A 26,017-nucleotide genomic window follows, 5' to 3' on the forward strand; every position below is an offset into this window, starting at 1 on the left:
CGCCCTGCGAGGTAGGTTGTTCGGTGCCCATCCCAGGACGCCTGCGGCTTTGATGGCAGTGTGAATGTTGCTCGGGCCAGGGGTGGGAAGGGGGGTGAGTGGGAGGAGCTTTTGCTTATGAGATGGAGGTGCGTATTCCTAAAGGGCCACCGTGACCACCAGAACTTATCAGCGGGGCGGCACAGCGTCTCCTGTCCTCCGAGGACTCGGGAGGGGAAGCAGGTGTGAGCCCGCAGCACAGTCGCCACCCCAGTCCCGGGCTGCGGGTTTGCTTCTTGACCCTGGGTGGTACCGACCGCACACGTGTGACCGCTACATGGAGGAGGTCAGTCGCTGGGGTGGGGGGCGGGGGTGGGAGAAGAAAAAAGCAAAAAAAAAAAAAAAAAATGTAAAACACTCCCTTCTAAAAACAAAGGGCTGCAAATTTCTTTATTTCTCTTATTGAGGAACAAAAATACTCTTGCAATGGCTATTGAGTTTCCACAGGTACGAGGCAGATGCTAGCTAGCACACCCACTTCCAACAGTATGACTTGTTTCCTATCCGTCTACTACCTGAGTGGCGTCAGTGTAGGTTCAGGCACCATTAGGAACGTTTGACCAAACACGTACACAGCACTGACAGAGGAGTCGCCGGCCTTCCGGTTGACCAGGGCATGTAAAAAAGACACCGACAGAATGGAAAAGAAATCCTTTATGGTAAAAGCTGGCGGAGCGCGCGCCGCACTCAGGGCCGGGCCCCGCGCGCCTCGCGCCGCCGCCGCAGCTCCTCGCGGTAGCAGTAGGAGCAGTAGTGCTCGGTCTCGGCGCGCCCGTAGAACGCGCAGTTCTCGCGCTGGCAGCGCCGCTGAGCCAGCCCCGGGCCGCCGCGGCCGCACTCACCGTTCGAGCGGGCGGCCGGCGCGTCGGCGTCGGCGAACTCCAGGCCGTCGCGCGCGGCGCCGAAGCCGTTGGTGTAGGTCTGCGACTTGTGCTCGGCGGTGCCGGCCGCCCCCGCCACGCCGGGCAGGGCGCCGGGCACGGCGCGCGCCAGCGACTCGACCGTGTTGACGGTGCGCAGGGCGGCGGCGCGCGCCGGGCTGTAACTCTGGGACGACAGCGAGCGGTTCTGCTGCGGGTACGTGGCGCACGGCCGCAGCGCGCCCACGGTCGGCGCGCACGCCTCGTCCCGCGCGCCCGCCGACTGCACGTGGATGACGCTCTGGCGCGCCGGCGCCGGCGGGCTGCGGCCAGGGAGCGGTCCGCTGGCGCCAGCGCGTCGCGCGCCGCCGCCGCCGCCGCCGCCCGGGCCCGGGGAGGCCGCGCCGCCCGCCGCCGCCCGCGCCGCCCGCGTGCCCGCCGCCGGCCCGGGACTCGGGCGCTCCTTGAGCTTGAGCACCAGCTGCGTGGGCGGCCCGGCCGGCGGGCCTGGCGAGGCGCGCTCGGAGCCCGGCGCGCCCTCGGTCTCAGGCCTGCGCGGCGGCCGCTTCGCCGTGGAGGCGGCGGCGGCGGCGTCGCGGCGCCGCTGCTCCTGCTCGGCACTGAAGCGCTCCTGCGCGCTGGTCAGGTAGTAGCCTATCATCTCTTCGTGGAACTGGTGCCGGTGGCTGGTGAGCAGCAGGCCGGCGAAGATGAACTTGCGCTCGCCCTGCATGGCGGCGCGCAGGATGTTGAGGCTCAGCTTCACGTCCGTGCTGTACTTCCAGGCGTCGCCCCGCTGCCCGCCGCCCTTCTCGGCTGGCGACGCCCCGGCCGCCTTGTCCGTGGGCGACGGCGTGGTCTTTTCCGACGGAGACGTGCTCGCCGACGCACCCGATTCCTCCTTGCTGCCTTTGCGTGACTTGGTCTTCTTCTCCTTGCTGCGCTCGGGGGCGTCGCCGTTCTTGCCGTTGGCGGAGTTAGCGCGGCCCATCTTGCCGTGCACGAGACCTCCCAGGCCACCCATGTTTTTCTTCAGCTTGATGCCCAGCGTCTTGCTGAAGCTGCCCAGCTTGTTGGCCACGGAGTCCGCGCGGGTCTTGTCCTTTTCCTTGCGTTGCTTCTCTTTCTCTTTGTCTTTGCCATTCTTGCCATTATTGCTGTTGGAATTGCTGCACACCGAGTCGCGGTCCGAGTCCAGGGAGTCGGCCAGGGACTGCACGTCCTCCCCCACAGAGGCTGTTGGGGATTCTGGCTGTGCCAGAGGGGCCTGTGGGGGGAGAGGAAGGTCGAGAAAGGAAGAAGGTTAGAGATGAGCCATCTCACGTGGGTTCGACAAAGGTAGACCATCCCAGCCCACAGGCTGCTGTGTTGGGATCTCACTGTCCCATCCAGGATGCCTTTTTGGTGAGCTCAGGTTGCTGGTAGCCTGGAACTCCGAGGCAGGGATTTTGGGCAAGGTGCAGATGCCCACAGCCCCGGGACCTCTGCACATTTTAGAATCACCATGCCCAGACTCTGCCCTTCTAGCCCTGAGGAGGCTGGTCTACGACCAGACCCAGGTCCTGGCCGGCCTCTGTAGACTTAGAGGCCTTCTGGTAAGGATGACACTTCACCTGCGCCTGTAGGTGTCTCTCCTACAAAGGTGTCTTACCTGTTTACTACAGGCAGGGGACAGACACTTTGTCCTTACCTTAGAACAAATACCCCCTTAGCAGTTCAGGTCATGACCAATCTCTTTACTCTAGGGGTTCCTTTCTCGGATTGGCAATGTGGTGTGCTAAACTGAGGATTCTGAAACGGGACCTGGGCTTAGCAGGAAAAACGTTAGCGTTCCCAGAAAAGGTCTCGGGTGTGAGGAGGGGGCATCTCTGTGAACACCTTGGATAAGGCCCACTGTCAGGAAGGCAAGGCAGGTATGGACACCTGGTCCAGGACTATGGGGTAGGTGGGGAGCCTGAGAAAGGAGATGAATGCATGCAGAGGACCTTGTGGGAGATTCCTCCTTGTGTGAGGAGAGAGAATTCTGACAGCATCATTGGGTGAAGACCAGGGATCTCACACTAGCAGCTGAGTGGCAGGAACTGGTGCCCACCTCTGAATGGGCTTTTCCTGTCCTTCAGGAGAGGAGCCTTGGAGAAGGCCCCATTGTTCCCTCATTTCAGTTTTGTCCCCTCCCTTCCCAAGCAGGTCCAAGACACCTCCTGCAATCAGATCACCCAGAAGAATCAGGAACCAGCCCTCCCCACTTTATATTCTGAAATTCCTTCCTGTTCCCACTCTTTCCTGGGTCTGGAAAGAGCTAGAGGTCTCAACAGGATTTGTCAGTGACACAAAAGGGCAGAAGCTCAGGGGTTTGGCCCAGGAAAGGGAGGTGTGCTTGGTGCTGGGAGAGCCCACTGTTTGGCACCCAGTGAGCAAGGAACAGTGGGTCAAATGCCCTGAGGCTGGAAGTGTTCTTGCCAGGCCCTGCATCTGACACGGGGGCCACCATTGCTTGGCAGGGAGCCCTGCTCATTGCCTTGCAGAGCTGTGTCCTAGCCCAAGAGCCTCCTGATTTCTAGATCTACAGCTGCTGCCTTCACACCATATGTGTGTGCTGGGAAAGAACACCCACAGCAACAGTGGTAGAATCCAGGCAGTTGACCGGTCATTGTAGAGGTTAAGAGTTAGGACTCGAGCCAGACTGCCACCAGCTGTCCCTTGTGTCCTCAGTAAAATGCGATATCAGTACCTGCCTCCAGAAGACCTATGAAGATGACATACAGGTAAAGGCTGATGTATGAAAACATCCTGAACAGTGCCTGGCCTGTCCTGGCTACTGACTCTGTGTCAGGCACCACCTTACTTCTTTCCTCATGTCACTCCTTAAATACTGTAGTTTATGAGCTCCACTTCATAGCCAAGTATACTGATGTCTGAGGAGGACCAATTTGTAAGCTCTCTCTCTTTTTTATAAATCCCTTTCTTGGAGGGCTCACTACTGAGGTAACAAAAACATCAATCAGAGTGAATCGTGCTTAGCATGTGGAAGGGGGGACAGAGCAGACCCTCCCTGGGGGGGTCTTCTTTTCCCACCGCCTCCTGGAGGACAGAAGGAGGGGGCGCTGAGGAATTGCGCGCTCTCGGTTGCCTGGCTTTTCCAAGGACCCACACACAGTTTATAATTAATTCCGCTCCGCCGCAGCACATCGTGTTCCGATGTCGGCAGAGATAGTTTTGTGTTGCGACTTGCCTACAGTTTGTTTTCTGAGTGGGTGTGTTTATTCCTTTGCTTCTGGAGAAAATAAAAGGACAAAAAAAAAAAAAAAAAAAACCACTCGAAACCACAACTCGCATACAAAACCAAACATCCCCTAACCGAGGTGCGCGCCTACGTATAGGCACGCAAGCACGCGTGCACACACGCATCAGGTAAACCCGAAACACTTCTCGCTGGGCCGGGCGCGGCCGGGGGTGGGAGACCGGGAGGGAGTAGGTGAGCCCTGCCCCCTCCAGGTTTGTAGGGTGGGCCCTCCCGCCCGCGCCGGCGGCCAGTGAGAGGCCAGGACCCAGACAGCTGGTGAGGTCCGGGCGCACGCCAGGCTCACCCGGGTCTCCGAGGGGATCCGGATCCACGTCACGTTCATGTAGCTGTGCAGAAGGTTCAGCTTGGCTTCTAGCGACAGGATCAGGCTGGCGAAAGAAGAACACAGAGTGAAACGCGTCCCTGCCGGCCCGCGCTCGCCCGCACGCACCCCGCCCGCAGGCACGCCAGCTGTCCCAGGAGGAGCAAGGGCGGCCCGGCCCACGCCGGGAAACCGGCGACAGCCGGCCCTTTAGGGCGTTGGGGGAGGGGCACAGGGTAGGGGCTCACTGGGCCAGCCGGGCGTTATCGTTGTCGTCTTTGCCCCACTCCCAGTCCTTCCCGGGGTCCACTGCAAAGTGCAGAGGCAGCAGCTTGTGCTCCGAATCCGTCAGAGGGATCACGGCTGGAACAGAAGAGAGAGACGCGGTGCCAGGTGGCCCCCGGGCGGGCCGAGAGGCTCCAGGCCCCAGCAACCCCCAGGAAGCCAGGAAAGGGAGTTCCAAGACCAGGTGTCTCCTTAATTAAGGAAACCGAATGGAGACTCACAGTGCCATCTGTGCCAGCAGGAGCGTTAAGACCACAGGTGTCAAAATCACTAGTGATAGTTTAAAATACTTCGTGTTTATTGTGGACCTTGAAGAGCAGTTGGAGACCTCACCTGGACTCTGCTGACTATTGGGGTCTGTCAGAAGGCAGGTACCCCGGTTGGGCAGCAGACGATAAAACCTATTACTGCTTCTGTTATTTCTGAGGAGGGACCCAAGCAAATTAAACAAGTAAGGTTGTTGGTTACCTCTCAGTGTGCAAATTAGACAAGTAAGGTCTGCTTGCCAATCTGTTCCTTTGTGAACTCATTCAATTAAATCTGTCAGTTCAAGGAATGGATGGGGGGCGGGGAACCCAAGGATCTCGTGGCTCCTGGCCAGGGGGAGCTCACAGGTAACAATCTCATGTCAGGTGGTGGTGAGTACCCTGAAGAGTAAACAGCAGACTGAGGGGAGCTAAGGCAAGCCTTTCTAGGGCAAGCCTTTCTGAGGAAATAAGGTAGGTGTAGGCGTGTAGGCAGAAACTGCAGCGAGGAGAGACTCGCCCTCACCGAGGGATCCATTCATCACAAACACTCCCGAGTGAAACGCCCAGCTGGGGGAAGTCTTGGCCCATCTCAGGCTGGGGCGGAGTGGGGGTGTTCACAGGTTTGCCTGGATCTGCTAGAAGCTTCTGAGCTGCTGTGGGACCCAGTGCCCAGTGAGAACAGCTTGCTCCTCCCCTGGATTTACCCTACCTCTGCCTCCTTGCTGCTCTGCTCCCGCCCCCATACTGGTCATGAGCCTGGTGTCATTTCCCATGATTCATGGCAAGGGTGCCACGGCAAGAACAAAAAGACAAATAAGTAAATAAAATCTATGACTGAATACCATTAATAGTTGACTTTCTAATAAAAAATTGCAAACATTGACTCACTGCTGCCCTCCAGTGTTGCTGAAGAGAAAACGTGAGCACAAATGATCCTCCACCCCCAGATAAAGCAAACACAGCTTTGCTGGGGGACCGGGGTGGAGGGGTGACGGCGTTCTGTTTAAAGTGGCTAGAGACTGGAAGTATTGTGTTCTGGTTTGGTTGGTCAAGGACAGCTTGGTGTGCCCCAGCTACAGGCCACCGGGTTCTGCCTTGACATGGCCGTCACACACAGGGTGCTCCTCCCAGGGCTCAGCTGCAGGGGAGTCACACTCAGGGAGGGCTGCAGTGCCCGTCCCATGGTTCCATGACTCAACACGAAAGCAGAGATGGAGTTGGCCTAGCTTCCCATCCACTGGGCTGGGGTGGGGGTGGTAGTGGATCCCTCTGTAGACACTCGCTAGGGTACTGCACCTCCCTAGAGTGCTTGGTAAAGGCACTGATTCCAGGCCCCCATGCAGATGGCCAAACCAGTGTCCAGTAAAAAGACCCAAGGACTATATTTTAAGTAAGCATCCTCTGTGGTTCTTAAAATCATACAAATATGGAAAATATTGTTCCAGAACAATAATCTGTTTGAAGTAGTTACTGTGGATAGGACTTGGGCAATTTGGGACTGGCTGTCCACTCCTTTCTCAGGGGAGAAGTGCAGTTGGGAGATGTCTGCCCAGCCATGGCTACAATTCCCAGCCCCCAGCACTTAGGAGGGAATAGGTGCTGAGTTGCACCCATGGCATGAGAGCAGAAACACTATGGGAAGTGCTGGGCAATGTGGTTAGGTGTGGGCGGCGTTCTCTCCACACCCCCACACCCTCATCCTCCTGTATGCTGAAACTTGGTGCTACAAGATGGCTGGGTGAGCTCCTGACTCCCCACTTGCCAATCAGGAACACCTATTTTAGACTTTATTTGCAGGAGAACCACACTTCTCTCCCTATGATTTTGGTTTATGTCAGATAAAACAGCTAAAGATCCACATGCCCCTCAGCCTCTACTCCCTATCACTTTCCTACCAGGGCTCCTGGAAATTTGTACCCTTAATGGCTGGACTGGAACTGACTCCATGCGCTGCCCCCTGCTGGGCAGACAGTTGGACTCACCTGAAGGTGCTAGAGCCTGATCACCTAGCAGGGTCTTGGCAGCCTCTCAGCATGAATCTTAGTGGGGTGAGGTACTTGGAAAGGTACTAAGGACATGCCTGCTTGCAAGAAAAGGCACCTTCTTTGCCAGACCTAACAAAAGGCATATTCTCTGCAGAGGGTACAGCTTTGGCCTGTGTGTGAGGGCCAGGGCTGCAGGGACCGAGAGCCCAACCCATAGCCGCACAAGCCAGGAGGACCTTGAGAACAGGCCCTCCCCACAAGCATTAGCTGCTTTAGATGCATCTGCCTCCCACTTTATACATTCACTTTTCCCAATTGGAAATGGGGCCTCACCCAGGGAGATAGATATGTAGTGATGTGGCAGCTTGCCCTCTGGTAGCAAGGTCAGGAACAGCAAATGCTTTTCAAAATAAGCCCACAAACTTTTTTTTTTTTTGAAAAGCATGTCCTATCTTTTAACCTGGAAACACACAGACAGCATCTCAAAACAGACTTGACATATTTTTAGTACATATTTTCCAAAATGAATTCATACTTCTGGTTTCTGTTTCTGGGACAGCATGGTGCTATCATTACAACAACAATAACAAGCCAGACAAACTGCAGATTCACAACTTTCCTTTAATCCATCAGAGAGCAGAAGTCACAGGGAAACCAGCTAACTCCAAACCTAAGGACAGATGGGTACATACAAAGAGAAACAGACATGACTTTCATTGAGGCAGACTCAGCTGGACTACAGTAAGAAGAATTCAGCTAAAATAATTAACAAATTGGTAAAGGAAGAATGTAGCCTAGTGAAAGAATATTTAGAAGCCTGGGGGCTACAGATTATAAGGGAAATTAAAATGTACTTGTAAACCCCTCTCCATAGGACCCAACCTGGTGCTCACAAAAACACTGGCAAGAATTCTGAGAAAGCGTCCTTCGCAGACCTTTCTCTCCTATCTATATTACAGAATAAAAGCTTAAATTGTGAGGGCAGAACACTGTTGGCCTTAGGGACTGGGGTCTTTCCTTAGTAAAGCTTGGGGTGGGAGGAGGAAATAAGAAAAAAAAACCCTCTTGTTCCCTAGGGGAGGGGCAGGAACATGTACTGAGCCCAGAAGTACATCTGGGGGAGGTTATCCCCCTTCTAAGATCCAGGGACACAGTGCCTGCCTAAGGCAGAAGCTTAATTAGAATAACAAAAACATCACACTTCCTGGTCCCACTTTCACACCCAGGCTAACAAGCTGTAAGTAATAGTAGTTTAATGCTAGAAGAGGGACAAGAGTTGAGAAGAGAAAGGGTGTAGCAGACAGTGAGAAAAGTCTTCTGGCAAAACAAAAGATATCACTAGTAAAATTTGAAGGCTCAGTACATTAAGGGTAACCAGAGCAGCAATGAAACCAAAACCTACCTCAAGTCCTGACTAGACTGATCCAAACCCCATACTAAAGACCTAGCAAAAGGAAAGGCATACTTAGTTCCAAGAATCAAAATGATACACCTCAGTCTTTATTATCCTACTCAATATGTCTGACTTTCACCAAACTGCTAGTGTAAGAAAAGATAAGAACTCCCCCCCACCCACCAACATTTAATAAGATCAAGCATTTCATAGAATAAGACTCAGATATGACACAGGTGTTGAAACTGTGACATGGAATTTAGAATAATTGATTAATAAGCTGAATACTCTAATAAAAAAGGTGGATATAATTAGTGGTTAATTTCTTTCCAGCAGAGAGAAGAAATGGATAAGAAAGTATCAAATGGAAATGCTGGAAATGACAAAAACACAGTAAGAGAGATGAAGAAAGACTTTGAGGGGCTGATCACTACACTTTACAAAACTGAGAAAAGAATCTGTGAACATCAAAATAGGTCAATAGAAATTACCCAAATTGAAACACAGAGAGAAAAAAAGAGTTGGGTGGGGGGAGATGCAGAACAGAATATCCAAGAGCTGGGGGGCAATACCAAACACCATAAGATCTGTAAAAGTGAAATCTCAGAAGGAAAAGAGAGTATAAGACAAGGGATATTTAAAGAAATAATGGCTGACAAACGTTTCTACTTTGAATGGCAAATACTACCACAGATCCAAAAAACTAAAAACAAAAACAAAAACAAAAAAAGAGCAGGAAACTAGCACCACTAACACCAAAAATATCCCTATACTTAGCATATTTAAACTGCTGAAAACCAAAGACAAAATCTTAAAGGCAGCAACAGAAAAAAGACATGTTACATATAGAGAAACAAAGATAAGAAATACAGCAGACTTTTCATGCTAAAACAGGTAAGTCAGAAGACAATGGAGTGACATCTTTAAAATGCTGAAAAAAACAAACTACTAATCCATAATTCTATGCCCAGAAAAAATATTTCTGAACACGGAGACATATTTTCTCAAACAAAAAGGGAAAAATATTAATTGCCTACAGAACTGCACTAGAAAAAATATATGTATATATGTTGGACTAGGAAATATTAAAGGAAATTAGAAATTCTTTAAGGGGAAGGAATATGCTACCAGTAGAAACTTGGATTTACATAATGAAATGAAAAATGATAAAAACAGAATAAATAAATATGAAAATAAAACTATTTTTTCTTCCTTCAATTGCTCTAAGAAACTAAGGTGAAGAGAACAGCAGTGTATTATGTGTTTATAGCATATGTAAAAGTAAAATGCTTGATAATAATGGCACAAAGAATGGGAGGAAGGGATTGAGAATAAACTGTCATAAAGTTTACACAACACATGAAGTAGAATATTACTTGAAAATAGAATCTAATTGGGGCGCCTGGGTGGCTCAGTCGGTTAAGCGGCCGACTTTGGCTCAGGTCATGATCTCGCGGTCAGTGAGTTCAAGCCCTGCGTCGGGCTCTGTGCTGACAGCTCAGAGCCTGGAGCCTGTTTCAGATTCTGTGTCTCCCTCTCTCTGACCCTCCCCCGTTCATGCTTTGTCTCTCTCTGTCTCAAAAATAAAAACGTTAAAAAAAAAAATTAAAAAAAAAAAAAAAAGAAAATAGAATCTAATTAATTAAAGATGTTTATTGTAAACTCTGTAAATCAGGAAAATAAATAACAATGAAAAACAGGGGCATAATAACTCAATAGTGGAGATAAAATGGAGCCATTAAGAAACTAATTTAACCCAAAACTCACTTATCCAACCATATGGTTAATACCATTAAATATAAATGGTCAAAAAATACCAATTAAAAGACAAAGTTGTCAGAATGCATAGAAAAAGCAATACTCAATTCTACTGACTGCAAGAAATTAATTTTAAACATAAAAACACAGATAGGCCAAAAGATATTCACTAATTATAAAAATCTAGAGTGGCTACGCTAATGTTAGAGGAAGTGGACTCCAGAACCGGGACCGTCACCAAAGATATAGAGAAACATTACACAATGATATAGGGGTCAATTGTCTAAGAAAACATCACAATCCTACATATGTGCATGCTCCTAATGACATGCTTTCAGAGTACTAAAAGAAAATACTAACAAAAATGAAAGGAGAAACAGGTCCATTATGGATCTTGGAGACTTCATCATTTTTCTCTTTGTAATTGACAGAACAAGTAGACAGAATGTCAGCAAGGATGCAGAACACCTGAACATCATTAGAGAACTTAAAAAAAATTGACATTTATAGAATGCAACAAGAGCAGAACACATTATTTTCAAGGGAACATGAAATATTCACCAAGATATAACACATTCTTAGCCAACCTTAGCAAATTTAAAAGTATAGAAATCATTAAAAGTTTTTCTCAGACCGTTACTAAATGAAAGTGTTAAACCTATAACAGAAAATATTTGGAAAATCCCCAACTATTTGGAAATTAAAAAGCATGCTTCCAAATAATCCATGGGTCAAAGAGGAAGTCTGAAGGGAAATTGAAAAATAGTTTGAACACAATGAAATGGAAATACAACATACCAAAATTTGTGTGATGTAGCTAATCAGTGCTTAGGGGAAAATTTATGGCATTAAAATGCTTATTTTGGATAAGAAGAAAAGGTACGTAATCTAAATTTCTGGTTTAAGAAACTAAAAAAAAATAGCAAATTAAACTCAGGTGGGAGGAGGGAAACAATAAAGATTAGAGCAGAAATTGATGAAACTAAAAACAGAAAAATAGTAGACAAATCAGTGAAATCAAAAGCTGGCTCTTGGAAAAGATACATAAAAAACCAACAGATTATCCAAATCCATATTTTAAGAAGTTAGGATAAATGGTAGACTAGGCTTTTAAATGTTCTTAAGCTGTTAATATGCTGGCTAGTCAATACATGTTCATATTCTAAGACATTTTAGAATACTGAACTTTTCATTGTTAGATGATTGTAGATTTAAATGCAGTTGTAAGAAATTATGCATAAAGATCCTATCTATCCATCTCCCAGGTGCTCCCTAATGCTAACATCTTGCATAACTGGAGTACAATATCACAATCAGGATATAGACTTTGGTACACTCCACTGAGTGTATTAAGTTTAGATGAGTTTTCCATGCAGTCATCTCTGTCTCTCTGTCTCTCTGTCTCTCTGTCTCTGTCTCTGTCTCTCTCTCTCTCTCTCTCTCTGTGTGTGTGTGTGTGTGTGTGTGTGTGTTTATTTGGTTCTATGCAATTTTATTACATGTGTAGTTTTAGGTAATCCCTCCAATCAAGTACAGAATAGGTGCATCACTACAAGGGTCCCTTGTGCTATTCTTTTATAAACACACTCACTTCCTTTCAATACTTCATTCCTGTCCCTAATCCCTGTCCACCACTGTGGATGGATGATTGTATATGTCAACTTGACTGGACTAAGGGATGCCCAGATATGGGATAAAACATATTTAGGTTATTTCTAGAGGAGATTAGCATTTGAGTTGGTAGAATGAGAAAAGAGGATCATCCTCACCAATGCCTCACCAGGCATCATCCAATCCATTCAGGACTCAGACCAAAAAGGCAGAGAAAGGAAGAATTTGCTCTCTTTTCTTGAGCTGGGATATACAGCTCCTCCTGCCCTCTGGCATTGGTGTTATCACTCCTTGGGCCTTCAGACTTGTATGGGAATTTATACCATTGTCCCTTACTTCTTTGGCCTTGGACTCAGACTGAATTATACCACTGGCTTTCCTGGTTCTCCAGCTTGCAGATGGCAGGAAGATGGTGAGACTTCTTGGCCTCCAGAATTGTGTGAGCCAATTCCTAAAATAAACCCCTCATATATATATATACACACACACACACACATGCACACACACATCCTACTTGTTCTCTTTCTCTGAAGATCCACAACCACTAATCCGATCTCCATCTGTATAGTTTGGACATTTCAAGGATGCTATGTAACAGGACTCATATATATGTGATCTTTTGGGATTGACTTTTTTCATTCAGCATAATTTCTTTGAGATTCACCCAAGTAACTGCATGTATCATTTTTATTCCTTTGTACTGCTGATCAGGATTCCACAGGATGTATGTACCATAGTTTGTTAATCCAGGAAAGACATTGGGTTGTTCCCAGTTTTGGGCTATTACAAATAAAGCTACTACAAACCTTCATGTATACAGTTTTGTGTGGACACAAATTTTTACTTCTTTGGGATAAATACCTAGGAGTATAATTTCTGGGTTATATGGTAAGTGATGTTTAGTCTCATAATAAAATGCCAAACTGTTTTTCCAGAGTTTTACATTTCTACAAATAAAGCAAGAGAGATGTGGTTGTTCTACATCCAGCATTTGGTATTATCACTTTTACAAATTTTAGTCATTTTGATAGGTGTGTAGTGATATCTTATTGTGGTTGCAATGCTGAACATCTTTCAATGTTGTTATTTGACACCTGTGTATCCTTTTTGATGAAATGTCTGTTCATGACTTTTTCCCATTTTTTAATTTGGATTTTTTAACTATTGTTTTTTAACTGTTCATTGCATATTTTAGATACAAATCTTTTGTTGAAAGGTAGTTTTAAAATATTATCCCCCAATCTATAGCTTGTCTTTTCATTTTCTTAACAGTTGTTGTTTCGTTTATTTATTTATTTTTATTTTTTTGCAGAACAGAGGTCCAATTAATCAATTTTTATTTATTTATTTTTTTTGGATTATGCTTTTGTGTCAAAGAGCTCTTTGCCTAGCTCTGGGTCCCCATATTTTCTTTGAAAAATTTTATAGTTGTGCATTTTACATTTATTCTGTGATTCATTTTGAGCTAATATTTATATTATTAAGATTTAGGTTCACATTCATATTTTTGCCTATGGATGTTAAATTGCTTTATCACCATTTGTGGAAAAGACTCTCTATTCTCCATTGAATAGATTTTGTTCCTTTGTCAGAGGACACAGGACTTCAGTTCATGCCACAGCCCTATTGGGTGGGTCAAGAGAGGGAGCAGGACTGGGGATGACCTCTGTCCCACTTTCACTAAACGTCAGAGTTTTGTGAAAGTCAAAGGAGATAGTGCATGGGAGATGAGGTTTGGGAAAATGCAAAATGGAAAGCAAAGTGTGATAAATCTTCCATCTAAGAGGTATCTTGCTAGAGGACTCTCAGAAATGTCTTGGGAGAGGTAGAAATTTTTGAGGGCCATGGGGAGGTGCAGCAGTCACCACTGGCTGCCCATCCTTTGTTCCCACTAGCAGACCCCACCTCCTGGGACTGTCATGAAGGGTCAGGATGGCTCTAAGGCATTCATGGTTGACTCATTTTCTATGACTTCTGAGACAAAGCCTAGAACAGAATCTGCTCAATGAGATGTAAGAGGAAATCAATTGGAAGATTCCTGGTTAAAAGCAACACAAAGGAGGGCCAGGGTCTTTTCTGATCTCTCCATGTTTTGTGTGAAGATATGATGCTTGGAGCTACAATAGTCATCTGACCAATGAGGGACAACTATGGGACAAAAGGCAACAGGCCAAGGAGAGTGGAGAGACAAAAAGGGCCTAGGTCTTTGACGAATGTCCGGTTCCAAATCAACCAAATGCTGGTCATCAGATTTCTCATGACATGAGAGTATAAACCTCTTTATTCTTTGTGTGAGATAGGACACCATGGTGGTTGTGTGAAAGCCATGCTTGACAGTGGAAAACCAGAAGGTGTGAGGTTGCTTCTGAGCCATCTCTGTAGGAGCCCAGGTCTGCTGGTGAGGCTCTGCTATGCTTGGACCCATGCCTGAGACCCAGCAGCCACTGGGTCCTGCCCCTGGGCAGGAAGAAATCCAACCCTAGGTGTACACCCATTTAACTGTCCTGGTTACAAGTGCCTGGAATGGAGTGCCATCATATAAGCATTCTTGAAGAACATCCCTGCAGCTCAGGCCCACAGGGTTGCACATGAGAAAGCTGGAGCCCACCCACAGCCTGCTCCCTGACCTCGGGTCAGATCTTGCTTCTGGGAATCTGTGGCATCCATGGCAAGCTTTCATGCCATCAACCATGTAAATGGCAGTCCTGCCCTTTGCTCTGCTGGACTGCCACTGGGATGACCCCTCTTTCCCTGGAGTGGAATTGTGAGGATTAGCTATGTTCCAAATATCTACTAGGCCCTGGTTTAACTAGAGTTTGCAGAAAAAATTTTTAAAAATCCACCATCCATTATAATGGGGCCCAGGGTCCCCACGTACAGGCATTTGGCTGTTGAGGGGGCAGGGAGCTCACATATACTTAGTCAACTACTAATGGATTTGAATGCAACATCTGTTGGTCAAGAAGGTGATGCTGATGAACTGAACCAGGAATGTCCAGCTTGGACAGACTGAACCCAGAAGTTCTGTTGTTTGAATGGACCCTTGGGACCCATATACAAGAGAGGCCCTCCCCTTCTCTTCTCCACTTAGTGATGCCCTTTCATCCTCAGGCTTTTAGAGCACATGTCAGTTCCTTCTCAGCTCTGGATACCTGGGCCTCCCCTGTGGCACTGAGGAGGCTTCTCGCCAGGGCCAGGGCCAGCCAGGGCACATCTCTGCTTAGGGTGGGCTCTGCTGGGCTTGCCATGTGGGTTTGCTCTGCAAAACACCACCTCCTCTGGGCGGCACCTTTATCTTTCCCCTCCAAATTGCCGAATCCCTGGGGTCTTCCTGGTCCCAGGGTTCTTCCCCTTGTGGCCACATAGGCTCTGCAGGTAGGTGCTGCCTGATCTTTGCATCCCCCGCTTACTGTTTGCACAGTCAATCCTCACCCAGATATGTTGAGTGATAGTTTATGCTGACTGACTGAACTGCCCTGGAGTAATCAAACCCTTCATTTATTGGTCATAACACTAGTCAGGAAGGATATCAGGACACAGAGAAGGAAGTTCTGAAGGGAAGTGTTAATGCACAGCTTGCATACCAGGAGCGGCCATGGCCAGGCCTTCATGCAGACACTGCCCTTGCTCAGAGCACCTGGTTCCAGCTGGCATCTGCTTAGTAGCCATGTGTGATGAGAGAGGGAACCTCTTTGCCCCGGCATTGGGTCCAGGCTATGGGAAGAGACAGGCCTGATGGTGAGGGATGGTAGAAGAAACTGGGGGGGGATCCCTAGGCCATACCTTTCCTCTTGGCCTTCTCCTGGGGACCAAGACCACCGGAAGATGGCAGGAGCACACTTTGGTCTCTCACCAGTGAGCAGGCATTTTCCTTTCTACCCTCTATAAAAGTTCCAGTAGGCATTTTATTTTTCCTTTTATTCTTAAAAAAAAAATTCAAACAGAGGTTGAAGAAGTCCCAGGTAGGAGTCAGGATACCTAGTTCAAGTCCCACCTATGCCCCTCATTGTCCAGGTGACCTATATGAGTCCCTCCTGTGTAGGGCACAGCCAGGGTTGGGCCGGCTGACCTTCTTCCCAGCTCCGACATGCCCTCCTTCTGGATGTGGTGGTTCTGTGGGGAATGGGAAGATTAGGGGTGCACAGGGCACCTTCCTCTCCACTGTTTATTTCTCATCAGCTCTGGTTCTGGGTTGGAAGCCAAAGTAAGATGTCATTGGATGTGACTGGTCCTCAGTGGAAGCAGAAGTCCTTCACAAGCTTTGTAATGCCTCTCCATCCAGGTACCAAGCTGGCCTGCTGTAGTGGGTGGTTGGATGTGTGTGTGTGTGTGTGTGTGTGTGTGTGTGTGTGTGTGTGTGTGTGTTAGGGGGAGATGTGAGGTCACAGCTGGGTTCCATCTTCCATGTATGTGGCTTGGGAGGAAAGACACTCCATAAACATATGGGACACTGCTGATGGGTCAAGGTCTCAGGTGGGAGTAACAGGACTGTTCCTTGCTCCCAATAAACTCTGAAGATATGCTTAAAAATTTTTTAACCATGTTTTATGGTATTTGCTGATTTGTGTTTAGACTCACCCATTCATTTACTTGGGCTTGAAGACTGGTATTCTCATTCTGTCTGTATTCCTTTCCTTGGGCTGCTATAACAAAGCAACAACAGACTGCATGGCTTAAACAGCAGAAATATGTTTTCTCACAGTTCTGGAGGCTGGAATTCCAAGGTCGAGGAATCAGCAGGGATGGTTCCTTCTGAGGCCTCTCACCTTGGTTTGTGGATGGCTGTCTCCTCCCTGGGTCCTCCTGTGGTTCCCCTCTGTGTGTGTCTGTGTCCTAATCTCTTATAAGGACACCACTCAGGTGGATTAGGGTCCACCCACATGACCTCACTTTACCCCTTGAAAGGCCTTGTCTCCAAATACAGTCACATCCTTGAGATACAGGGGTTAGGAAGTCAACATATGAATTCAGCCCTTAACAATGAATGCTGTTGCCTCTCCCTTCATGACACATTGAGATATCTCAACTCAGAGAAAAGTCTCCTCACCAGTTCACTGAGGAAATGCAGGATTTGGGCTGATACTTTCCTGCTATTTACCAGTTTCCAAAGTTATGTATGGCACCAAGTAGAGGTGATGAGTGAGTCTTTTGCCAAGTATCATTATGAATTTGTGGACTAAACAATCCTTGTCATATTTCTACTCATTCCAGTTATGATCTTTACTGTCCCTCTTGTCCTGTGGGAGCCTTGTCTATTCAGCCCAGGAGTCCTTCTAACACCATGCTAGTTGTTTCTGAGGATGTCTTAGTTTCTTCCAGGACAAGATGCTCTGGGATCTTTGTGGATACTTCCTACCTTGATCTGCCCATGCTCTCACACACAGGTGTTTGGGGGGCAAACAGGACGTGTGTGTGTGTGTGTGTGTGTGTGTGTGTGTGTGTGTTGATGCTGGGATGGTGGCAGTGGCTTGTCCTGCATGGAAGGTGAGGAGGCTGCAGGGTGGGATGGGGGCATGGTCATTTAGGACATTCCTGAAGTGCCCAACTTGTCCCATGGGGCCTGCCAGATTCCAGATGGTTGGGTGTGTGAGTAAACAAACACCCTTCCTGTCTAAGCCATACTGAGCTGGGTTTTGGTTACCTGCAGCTGAAGGGATTCTAACAGGCACCAGGGGACCTCATGAATGGAGAGAGAGGCATGGCAGGAAAGGGACAGGGAGGAAAAAGATGGTTTTCTCGCTAAATCTTCTCTCCCTCAGCTGCCCATCCTTGTGGGCAAGTATGCTCACTGGGGTGGTGACTTAGCATCTGTAAAATCTTCCTGTTTCAGCAAAGGTGCCCTCTGGAGACAGAGTCCAGTGTATCCTGAAAGCACAGAGCTACAGAGACTTTCTTTAAGGTTGGAGTGAAAAGCCCAGTGCCTGGCTAAGTTCTGATTTCAGAAGAGTTCAGAAGGCTGTGGGTCCAGAGCTGTGGTCCTGTCTGGGAGAGTCCCGGCACAGGCCCAGGGCTTGAGGACAGAAAACCTTTGAGCACGAAACTACCAGGTGGCATTCAGATGTGGGAGGCACACGATCATCTAGTTAGCTGCCTGGCACCGGGTCTGGCTTCCAACAGGACCCCCAATATCTCCCTGTCGTGTGGGGGCCCTGGCCACTGCCAGGACTGCACGGAGCATGTGCCATCCTTTACCTGTGGCAGCCCCTGAACCATAAGACTCAAAGGCATTGACAGGTGCTATAAGACAGCCTGCTTATCTCCCTGCCCTTAAAGAGAACAGGTTTTCTGTTAAGGAGCTGGCACTGACAGCCTCATGCACCATGGCTTTTTAGGGGATTGAGAGCCCAACAGTCAACACTGGTTTATTTCCAGACAAGGGACCAGTTGGTAAAGAATTCATTTCTATCCTTTTGCCTTTCCCCAGATACAAGGTACTCATCACTGCTGAAAGAAAGAGGACAATCCAGATGGAACTGCCTAAAACATCACGCCACCCCCTGGATGTGAAGCTGGCTTACTGAACCCCCACCAACCACGTCGCCCCCTCCTTCCTCCACTGTACTCTCTTCTCAGGCTTCTATGCAGCCAGAAACCTGCAGGCATGGTGTTCAGCTTGGGTTAGCAAGAGGCCAGCACAAGTCCTCGGGGATGGTTTTCCTCCCAAATGAAAAGACAAACTTTCAGGAAGAGAAGGTATTTGGATGTGATGCCTGGAGCTGCAGTACCCATCATATGACCATGAGACTGAAACCACATGATAGTAATGGTGGATGGGGGTGCCTGCATGGCTCAGTCAGTTAAGTATCTGACTTTGATCTCACAGTTTGTGACTTCGAGCCCCGCATTGGGCTCTCTGCTGTTAGTGCAGAGCAGAGAAAGCCCACTTTGGATCGGATCCTCTGTCTCCCTCTCTCTCTGCCTCTTCCCCCCACTTTCTCTCTCTCTCAAAAATAAATAAACATTAAAAAAATAATGGTGGAGCAGGGAAAGGCTGGGAGCCTGAATCCCTGAGAACATTTAGAGCTGCTGTGCCAGTCCTGGACCACCCACCTCAGGAAGGACCCCCTGTTAGAGAAGCAGCAGCAGCCCTTTCTCCTCTGAGCCCCTTACAGCCCAATGCTATCCAGGACACATCTTCCTTTGGGGGCTTATAGTATGGCTTTCTATGGCTGCTTCCATTTTCCTTGGCATTATAAGGGCTGAGAAGAGAGGCTGAGTCTGTTCCTTAGATGGGCTCCTGACCTCCTCTCAGCTTCTCCCCAACACCCCCAACCATCAGGTGACAACACATGAAATTCTAGGACCTGGTATTTGCAAAAAGGCCCCCCCTGCTGTAGGTCAGGAAAGGACAGCAGCACCGAGGCACCCTGGGGTTGGCTTCCCCTGGTGATGGCTCCCTCGACAGGTTTTCTCTGTTCCTCCCACCTTTAGCAGGTCCTTTTGGGGAGACACAACACTAATGGTGGCCAGGAAGGGACGCATTCAAGACATTTAGGTTTATCTTTGAAGCAACACTGAAGGATCAGGAGACAGGACTGCCTTAGCGATAGGCAATGTTGTTTCCTAGATAGGACTCCTGATGCCGTACAGCACAGAAGCAGCACCGCCTAGGCCTTTCCATGACCAATGGCACATTCCTTAAGCACAAGCTTGCTCTGCCACATCAGCACCACTCCTTCAGCAGCCTCGCACTTTCGCTCAGGCCTATTCTGTCCCCCTGGTACCAGCCTCCGGACATCACACACAGCCTCCAAGACTACTTCTAACCCACGTCTCTCTTCTGTCTCTGTCTGTTCTTCCAAACTGGAATAATCGCTCTTTTCCTGCATGGAGCTTGTGCCTGCCTTGTGTACATCCTGCCTTGTACTGTGGTGTGGGGGAGTTGCCTGTCTCCTCTATAAGGTAGTGAGAGCCCTAAAGCAGGGATACCATCATCTTTGGGGCTCCCAAACCTGGAAGTAACAGGTGCTTAACATACATTTACTGAACTAACCCTTGGCCCCCAAACAGATCCTGTGGAACCACTGAGCTTCAGGCTGATGGGAGGTATAGGGAGCAGAGCCACCTCTACCAGCACCCGTAAGCCTTACAAGGGTGGCACAGGGATGTGTTGCTGCAAAACTTAAAGCCTCAGAGCCCACAGAGCATTTGTGTTCTCTCCAGATGTATGAGGGTTTGACATGCCACACACAAGTTACCCAGCTTGGGCACAAGCTTCTGCTTGTGCAGAAGGTAACACTGCACAGGGGACCCTGGGTGGCTCAGTCAGTTGAGTGTCCGACTTCGGCTCGGGTCATGGTCTCACAGTTTGTGGGTTCGGGCCCCACATCAGACTCTGTGCTGACAGCGTGAAGCCTGCTTCAGATCCTCTGTCTCCTTCTCTCTCTGCGCCTCTCTCTCTCTCTCAAAAATAAACAACAAAAAAAAGAAGGTGGCACTGTGGCACTTGACCTGCAGTGGGTCAAGGGGGCTGGATGGGGCCACAAGACATCAGTGGAGGTAGGACCCCCCTGCCCCACCCCCCCCCACCCCTGCTCAGAGGAGTAACCTAGTGGGTAGAGCGGCAGAAGCCTGTGTCACAGCAACACAGAACCAAGGATTGGGACCCAAACACCCCTTTGGGAAAACCAAGTCATCAGAGGTGAAACCACAGTCACTTTTGCAACCATTCCCCTGAGAGAAGCTGAACCACAGCCCCACCTCATGCGTCCTTTTATTGAAAGGCACCTGCATTTTCACCTTGAAACACCACAAAACAGTATCTGGAAGGCCTGGAGGAGCTCAATGTCTTCTGTATAAAACAGGGCTGGGTGTCTGAGCCCCCTGTTCAGCAACCAGGGATGCCAGCCCTGAGACTTTTATCTTCCCTAACAGCAGAGAGTCTCTGGGGAGCCTGGATGGAGTGGCCTCGATCCTGGCTGGGATCCCAAGTCCTGAGAAAGGGCCCCCACATCGCCCAAGGGCTGTGGTAAGCTCTGAGTAGAGCTAAAACCCACAAAGGCCAAAAGGCTGACAGACAACAGAAAAGGCAAAGATGCCTCTCAGTCCTTCATGGCTAAATACTGTTTTCCATGACCCAAATGAGATGTCTGTCAATGATACGGAAAAATGATGTGATTTTCCCATTACAGCTGGCCACAACCCTGCTTTCCTTTTCCTTCCAGGACTCACATCACTGCCTGGCTAGCCACCATGCATTTCTGGAGACCACACCCAAAGGCAGGGACCCTGAAACTGTCAGTCCTGCCTGTCCTTTAGTCTCTTGGGGATTCTCTGTTTAAAGCAGAAGCAGGATTGACAAGAGGAGGATGAGTTTCCTCCTCTCACTCAGCTAGCCACTAGTTAACATGAGAAAACAGCATCCATTCTAATCAGAATCCTGCCATTTCCGCAGCAAAGACACATATCACAGAGATGGAAGACAGGCTCCACATGAGCATCTGACTGGTGGTGGCCTGAAACTGTGCAGTGCACAGCCTGTGGGGCTGGCCTGGTGGGCCTGTCTGCAGCACTGAAACAACTACTTAGGGAAACAGCTGCAGCAATTTGAAAGAGAATATCAACGTTTTGATTCAAAAGCTTACTCTAGAGCAGAGGTTGGCAAAGTTTTTCCATAAAGCTCTACTTAGTAAATATTTTAGGCTCTGCAAGCCACATGGTTTCTGTGGCTGCTACTCAGTTTTGCCCCTATAGTGCAAAGCAATAGCCACTGATAATATGTCAATGAATGAATATGGCTGTGTTCCAATAAAACTTTATTTATAAAAATAGGCAGTGGGGCCATAGTTTGCAGGCTCCTGCTCTAGGGACCTAAAGAGTTTACATCTAAGATGAATTATAAATGTACATAGATGTGAAAGGGAAAAACATTAAAGGCTATTTAAGTGTGGTAGGAATTATTAATTTGCTTTGTATTTGAAATTTAAAGTTGTCTTTGACATTGTTATTTCCAATGACATGTGCATTTGCAACATTTGCATGTGCATACTCATTTATCCATATACACACAAAATCCATTGTTACTGAATGTGCATGGGTGTGCTCCCCATAGACAACCCCACATTCTGCCTCCCCATGCCCTCCTGTGCCCACCCCTGCCCTGTACATTGTGTCTCAGGAAGCAGCAGGCATACCTTGTTCTCTTTGCTGATCTCTCTGCTCCATGGACACCAGGGCAGAGAAATGCGCTTGATCATAGGCAAGAACCAGAGGTGAGCAATGGCACCTGTTGGGAGGTACCTCCAAAGGCAGATAAATCCCTCCAAATGGGATTGGAGCAAATGCTGTGGACAGAAATGGTGAGAGCATGTGGAGCCTGAAGAGGACCTAAGTGGCATCCCTTACCACCTTGCATGAGGTGGTGGGGCAGAAGGGAGGGCCATCAGCCTTAGATCATCAGCCACTGTTGGGCTGATGTTCTCAAGGCAGTAAGCTAGGTGTTGCCCATCTGGTGATGGATGAGAGAGCTGAGGCTCACAGGTACTAGGTGGATGAGACCTGGAGCCCCATACATGCTCAGGGAACCCCTCACTCCCTCCTGCCTCCATGGCAGAGTCCTTCTTGCTCATCCTTGTGCCTTGTCAGGCTGCACACTGGGGACAAAAGGGACAGGGCTGAGAGCTTTTCACTGTGATTTTCCCAGGGATGGCCTGCTTCCCTGAGACCTACACAGATGACCAAGAGCTCACAACAGTCAGCAGTGACATGCACTGAACACTGCCTGGAAATCCATGTTTTTCTGGATGAGCTTCTTCCTCTCCTTATGTTCATTAAAGCATTTATATACAGAATGATATCTGTGCTTCTCGAGAGCTTTCTTGTTCTATATTTTGAGAAGCTCTTCTGTTGAGTCCAAAGGAACCAACCAGAAAACTCCAGCACCAAGTTGTGAGTCAGATGGGAAATGGGAGATGAGGATTGGCTTCTTTAGCAATTGGGACACAATCATGTTCATTTCCTTACTCATCAAAGGGAGGGATGAGAGCCTAAACCCTCACTGAAACAGAACAACTTCTGGAAATATCTGCCCTGCTACAGCATCTACTTCTTAATAAGAACCTTGTCTCTCTTGGCCTTGGAGTCAGTGACTCACTCACTGTATTTCTGTGAGTTGAATGCAGGCAAAAATAGCTTCTGTGATGCTTTTGAGGAACTCTCAGGTTTCCTTCCACCAGCCCTGCTTTATCCACATTAGATTTAGTTGTGATTCTGCCCACGGGTTGAGAGGTGGGGTAGGCCCACTTGGAGAGGGCTGCTCCATTGAGCACAGGTAGCATTGAAGGAAACATGGACCCAGCCTTGTGGGATCTGATGGGTACACGTCTATGTGCCCAGAGACCCTAGTGAGAGTCCTGGCTTTGTACCCAGAGAGAACAAACACCATGTTGCTGCCTGCACAGGGAAGGAGGTGGCACTGGTCAGGACCAATGTCCTTCCACTGTGACAACCATGGCCCCATTAGACTTCCTTTGGCAGTTGTGACTCAGCAAGAAGAGCCTTGTCCTAATTTGTAGGACACTCTGGAAGACCCATGACTTTTGTTAAGGCTCAGGTTTAAATTTAAGTTAGGCTGGGGGATAGTCACTGTCTGGCATTTACCTGGCAAGGAGACCTTTTTGAGAAGTGACCAAAGGGAAACATGGCACCAAAAGGGACTGGCTTGTGCTAGTGATGGAAGCAAAGGGAAAGTGAAAAGTCTGGGAGGGGCTGGACCTGGGAAGTTGTGCTGAGTGGCAGGGGCAGTTGCACAGGGGGTGACCTTCCTGGCCCACCTTCCCTGACCTCTCCTCTTTCCCTACTCTTTTGAGAGTGTGGCTGCCCTGTGAACTTTGGAAGTGGCCTTGCCACTTGCTTGGGCAGAAAGGCTGGAGGGAGGACCAGCCACAGGCACCTACTGCCCTGGGTTGACCTGGTTTCTTCAAGGCTTTAGCCCTCAGGGCTTCATTCCAGCTGACACTCAGCCAGATTTCTCATGGCCACCTGCCATCGACACAAAGCATAGATGGCTGGGTGGATGGCCAGGAGTAAACCCTCCTGCCACTGGGAAAGAAAAAGAAACACATGAAATTGAGGAGAAATACTATAATCTTCATCTTCACAGAATAATGCTCTGTGGCCTTCTGGGAGCCTCAACTTGTACATTAGGCTGTCTCTTCCTTAATAGGGATGTTATGTTTTCTGGGTCATGAGTCCTACATGGCCGTTTTATTACGTATGAACTTACCTTCTCCACCTGAGTCCCTCAACATCGTATCTGCTACGACAACTATTGGTCTTCTTAATATGTGGGCGAGGACAAACACATGGAACTCCTCTAGACTCTCATACACGGGGTCCTCAGAGTTGTCCACACTAGGAGACAAAGCAAAGCAAGCCTGAGTTAGGGTTTGGGATGTCGGGGATGTTGAAGGCAGTATCTTCCATCCAGATCTTACCTCTATGGACCCTGCCTGTTGAGGCCCTCTGAAGCCACCTCCCTGCCATGCCATCCACTGATGGCAAAGACATAAGCCCCAGCACCTCATCCCACCCTGCATTGAGTGGTCTCAGGGGATGATAGGAAAGAAGCTGCCTGTGATGGCTGCTTGCCACCTTTAAGACAAGGTGGCAGAGGCAGCCCACCCAGAGCACATGGCAACATGGGGGCTAGTTATCTGGGGCACTGAACAAGGATGCGGTGGGGGCTGGAGGGGTGGAGACTTCCATTTTGGTCCATTACTATATCCAGCAGCTTGAGTTGAACCTTACTCATTAGGGGCGCAGGTGTGCCTGCACACATCAGGTGGGCTGGGAGGGAGGCATTGATACAAAGATCTGAGTGCCTTTCTAGGAAATAGTTCCCCTGACAGAAAAGGGAGTGAGAAGGTTGCCTGTGTTTCAATTCTCAGAGCAACAGGGGAGTGACCCTGAATGCCCAACCCAGGCTACTTGGACCCACTGGAGCCCACATGACTGACTCATGTCTGAGGCTCAGAGAAAGAGCTGCCTCCAAGAAATTCTTTCACTTAGAACTCAGATATTGGGGCAGAAGACTGTAGCCTTGATGTCCTTCAACAACCAGGCCACCCCAAGCAAGGAAAGAGCCCAATGAGATGAGAAAGTCAGAGCTCACAGCTTGATGGGGCCTCTGTAGGATCTGTAGTGCTAGCCCAGGTGGCAGCATTGAGACAAGTCTCTCAGGTGGCACTTGGACTTCTTCCTGAGCACTTGGGGCATGCCCAGAATTAACTGAGGGAGGTCTGTGAGGACTGGAGCAAGTGGGACCAGAGCTAGCAAGTGAGGCTCTGTTGGAGAATCCAGGGTTGGGTAGCCTGAGGAAAGAGCTCTACATTCACAGCCCACAGCTTACTGCTTGAATTACTTAAAAAATTTTTTTTAATATAAACTATTTATTTATTTATTTATTTTTAATATAAATTTTTGAGAGAGAGAGAGAGAGAGAGAGAGAGAGAGAGAGAGAGCATGAGTGGGGGAGGGGCAGAGAAGGAGACAGAATCTGAAGCAGACTCCAGGCTATGAGCTGTTAGCATAGAAACCGACATGGGGCTCAGACCCACAAGCTGTGAGATCATGACCTGAGCTGAAGTCAGACTCTTAACCGACTGAGCCACCCAGGCGCCCCTGCTTGAGTTACTTCTAGAACAAAAACTATTCAGGAATGCATCAATCACCTGGGAAGTTTCGTGGTTATTATTGTACATATTTTTTTTAAGTTTGTTTTTGATGATTCAAAATACCTTACTTTTATAGTTAAAAATATTTGGCAGGAACCAAAAGATGAAAAAAAGTTGCACATATAGTATAAATTACTTGTTGTCGTTGTTTGGAATCATTTGAAAGTAAATTGCCCATCTGAAATCCTAACACCTTGGAAAAGTTTAGGCACACATCCTATGAACAGAACATTCTCCTACAGCACAGTCATCAAAATCAAGGGTATGTCCAATTACTAATACACTGATAGATCTAACCACCCTGACAGATCCCAATCTGCAAACTGCCCCCAAAATGCCTTTTAAATGAAGACTCCAGCATGCTGCTTTTAGTTGTGGTGTCTCTTTAGTCTCCTTTGGTCTGGAACATGTCTCAGGGTTTCCTTGACTTTCACGACTTTGACACTTTTGAAGACTATGGGCCTGGTATTTTGTGGATTGTCCTTAGTCTGGGTTCATCTTTTCCCTGATGTGATCAGATTGTATTGAATTATGTTGTGTCCTCACAGCATCCTATCAGG

At 48.3% G+C, this 26,017-nt stretch overlaps 1 protein-coding gene across 2 annotated transcripts in view; it reads right to left on the reverse strand.

Annotated features, from left to right (window-relative positions):
* Positions 1-602: 602 nt before the first annotated feature.
* The window catches only part of OTUD7A (OTU deubiquitinase 7A), a 372,245-nt gene continuing 346,830 nt past the window's right edge, over positions 603-26,017 (reverse strand). For both annotated transcript variants that reach the window (XM_060617887.3, XM_060617886.3), the window contains 5 exons: positions 24,008-24,135; positions 21,918-22,067; positions 4,753-4,867; positions 4,487-4,571; positions 603-2,166 (listed from right to left, as the gene is read on the reverse strand). In XM_060617887.3, coding sequence (XP_060473870.3) covers positions 727-2,166; positions 4,487-4,571; positions 4,753-4,867; positions 21,918-22,067; positions 24,008-24,135 — 1,918 coding nt within the window. In that variant the 3' untranslated portion in view covers positions 603-726. The remainder of the gene's footprint in view (positions 2,167-4,486; positions 4,572-4,752; positions 4,868-21,917; positions 22,068-24,007; positions 24,136-26,017) is intronic.

This window comes from Panthera onca, chromosome B3, assembly GCF_046562875.1.
Source record: "Panthera onca isolate mPanOnc1 chromosome B3, mPanOnc1 haplotype 2, whole genome shotgun sequence".
In the NCBI taxonomy this organism is placed as follows: Eukaryota; Metazoa; Chordata; class Mammalia; order Carnivora; family Felidae; genus Panthera; species Panthera onca.